At 36.1% G+C, this 1775-nt stretch overlaps 1 protein-coding gene across 3 annotated transcripts in view; it reads right to left on the minus strand.

Moving 5' to 3' along the window:
* Nucleotides 1–448: 448 nt before the first annotated feature.
* Nucleotides 449–1775, minus strand: part of LOC105113549 (nudix hydrolase 2) — a 2992-nt gene continuing 1665 nt past the window's right edge. For all 3 annotated transcript variants that reach the window (XM_011009760.1, XM_011009759.1, XM_011009761.1), the window contains 6 exons: nucleotides 1735–1775; nucleotides 1572–1649; nucleotides 1427–1477; nucleotides 1268–1302; nucleotides 957–1065; nucleotides 449–817 (listed from right to left, as the gene is read on the minus strand). In XM_011009760.1, the coding sequence (XP_011008062.1) occupies nucleotides 635–817; nucleotides 957–1065; nucleotides 1268–1302; nucleotides 1427–1477; nucleotides 1572–1649; nucleotides 1735–1775 (497 nt within the window). In that variant the 3' untranslated portion in view covers nucleotides 449–634. The remainder of the gene's footprint in view (nucleotides 818–956; nucleotides 1066–1267; nucleotides 1303–1426; nucleotides 1478–1571; nucleotides 1650–1734) is intronic.

Here is a 1775-nt window from a genome sequence, read left to right on the forward strand (position 1 = left end):
TTAATTCTCTCAATACTATTTGTTATGTCTTTTTAATACATTGGCATTAAAACTTTGCTTTTAAATATATTGTTTTATGAAAATGTGTTCGCAATAGCAGGACATTCTTCTCTTGAGTACAGTTAAAGAGTCTTGGCCGGTTTTATGGAGCAGAAGATGTGAAGTTCGCTCATCATTTAGCAACTTTTCGTTCGATGTCTTCAATCCCAAAAATTCCCAGAAAAGGTCATGTTCATAGATAAAGATGAATATAACAACGAATTTTGAGGAAGTTTAATTGATTAGACAGATAAAATACATGATCCACAACTCTTGTCTATTCCTATAAAATTCCTAACTTTTTTTTTTTCATATAGAGCATTAATCATCACATATTCATGGTTATCACCATCCTTAATAATTAATTTTCCAAAAGGGATTCAAACGCAGGATGCTCATCAGGCCTTCATTGCTGTGAAGCATGTTCATAAACGAAGAATTATTCCTTTTTTCTTTGGCTTTCCATTTGTGTGAGAGTTGTCTATGTATAGACATTTAACAAAACAACAAGAGAAGGTAGACAGGAAAAACTATGGAGTTATACAGTTTGTAAGCGACAGTTGTGTAACAATCCGTGGATTTCTTTCGCAGAAGCTTAGTTGAAATCCCTGTTGTTGAAGTACAAGTAGGTTTCTTTACCAGAATCTGGGGCTACAGGCATTGCAGAAAACCCACTGTAGTCCATCTTGGCTTTAGTTCTGCATATTTCGGCAACATATTTGAAGAGCTGATGTTCTTTGTTATAAGGTTGGTTCACATAGTCTTCAATTGGCATCCACTGAGAGAAAAATACAATCGAGAAAAGCAAAATGAAACAAAGCTAAGGTGGGCACCGAGAAACTATTGAATCTAGGCATGACCTAACCCAGAGGATCATTTTTTTTACATAAAATCAAGTAACTACCAGAGTAAAATACCTGAGCTGCCTCGAGCTCTAAATCTTGCTTCTGGATGTCAAAAGAGCGTGGCCTTAGCATGCAAATGAAAAATAGATCTGATTTGCTAAAGAATGATCGGTGGCTTTGTCTGCGAGCGAACAACAGAGATGAAATTATGAAGGTACGGAATTGAAGTGGATAAAAAAAGAGAGATTATGCTGAGAAAGAATGGAATTCTTCTGTCGAATGAAGCTCATGGAAGACTATCTGTATTCCTTGTATAGCACCAATGCCTGGAAACAATTTATGCATGATGAACTAGTCTATTCATTACAAAGCAGACATCTCACCTGAATGCTAAAACTTCCATAAATTCTGTGTCAATCTGATACAGGATGAAAACCAGAGACCTTAGATTTAGAATAGAAAATAAGAAAATAAGAAGCTAAAGATATTTCACCATGTTGCTCACATTTTTAAGTCTGAAAGAGTGCAGATTGATTACTTACTCCTGTCTCTTCCTTAACTTCTCGAATTGAAGCTGAAGGAATATCCTCACCCTGTAGATGGAAATTTTTAATTTACGAGGTAGAACATTGTAAAAGACAACAACTACAGCCTGCAGGGATTGAAAATGCTTGCAATCCTGCTCACCTCATTAACCACCCCGGTAGGTAGCTTCCATACACCTGTGCCTTTAAATCCTCCACTATTCTCCTTGACTACAAGAACCTACTCGTAAACAAATTATAGAATTCAATGCCATCAAAACTTATCCAAAGAGAAGGTGGAAAGATTGAAAATAATTATCGAATACCTCTCCATTACTATTCAATACAAAAGCCCCAACCCCTACAC

This window comes from Populus euphratica, unplaced genomic scaffold, assembly GCF_000495115.2.
Source record: "Populus euphratica unplaced genomic scaffold, PopEup_1.0 scaffold428.1, whole genome shotgun sequence".
Taxonomy (NCBI): domain Eukaryota; kingdom Viridiplantae; phylum Streptophyta; class Magnoliopsida; order Malpighiales; family Salicaceae; genus Populus; species Populus euphratica.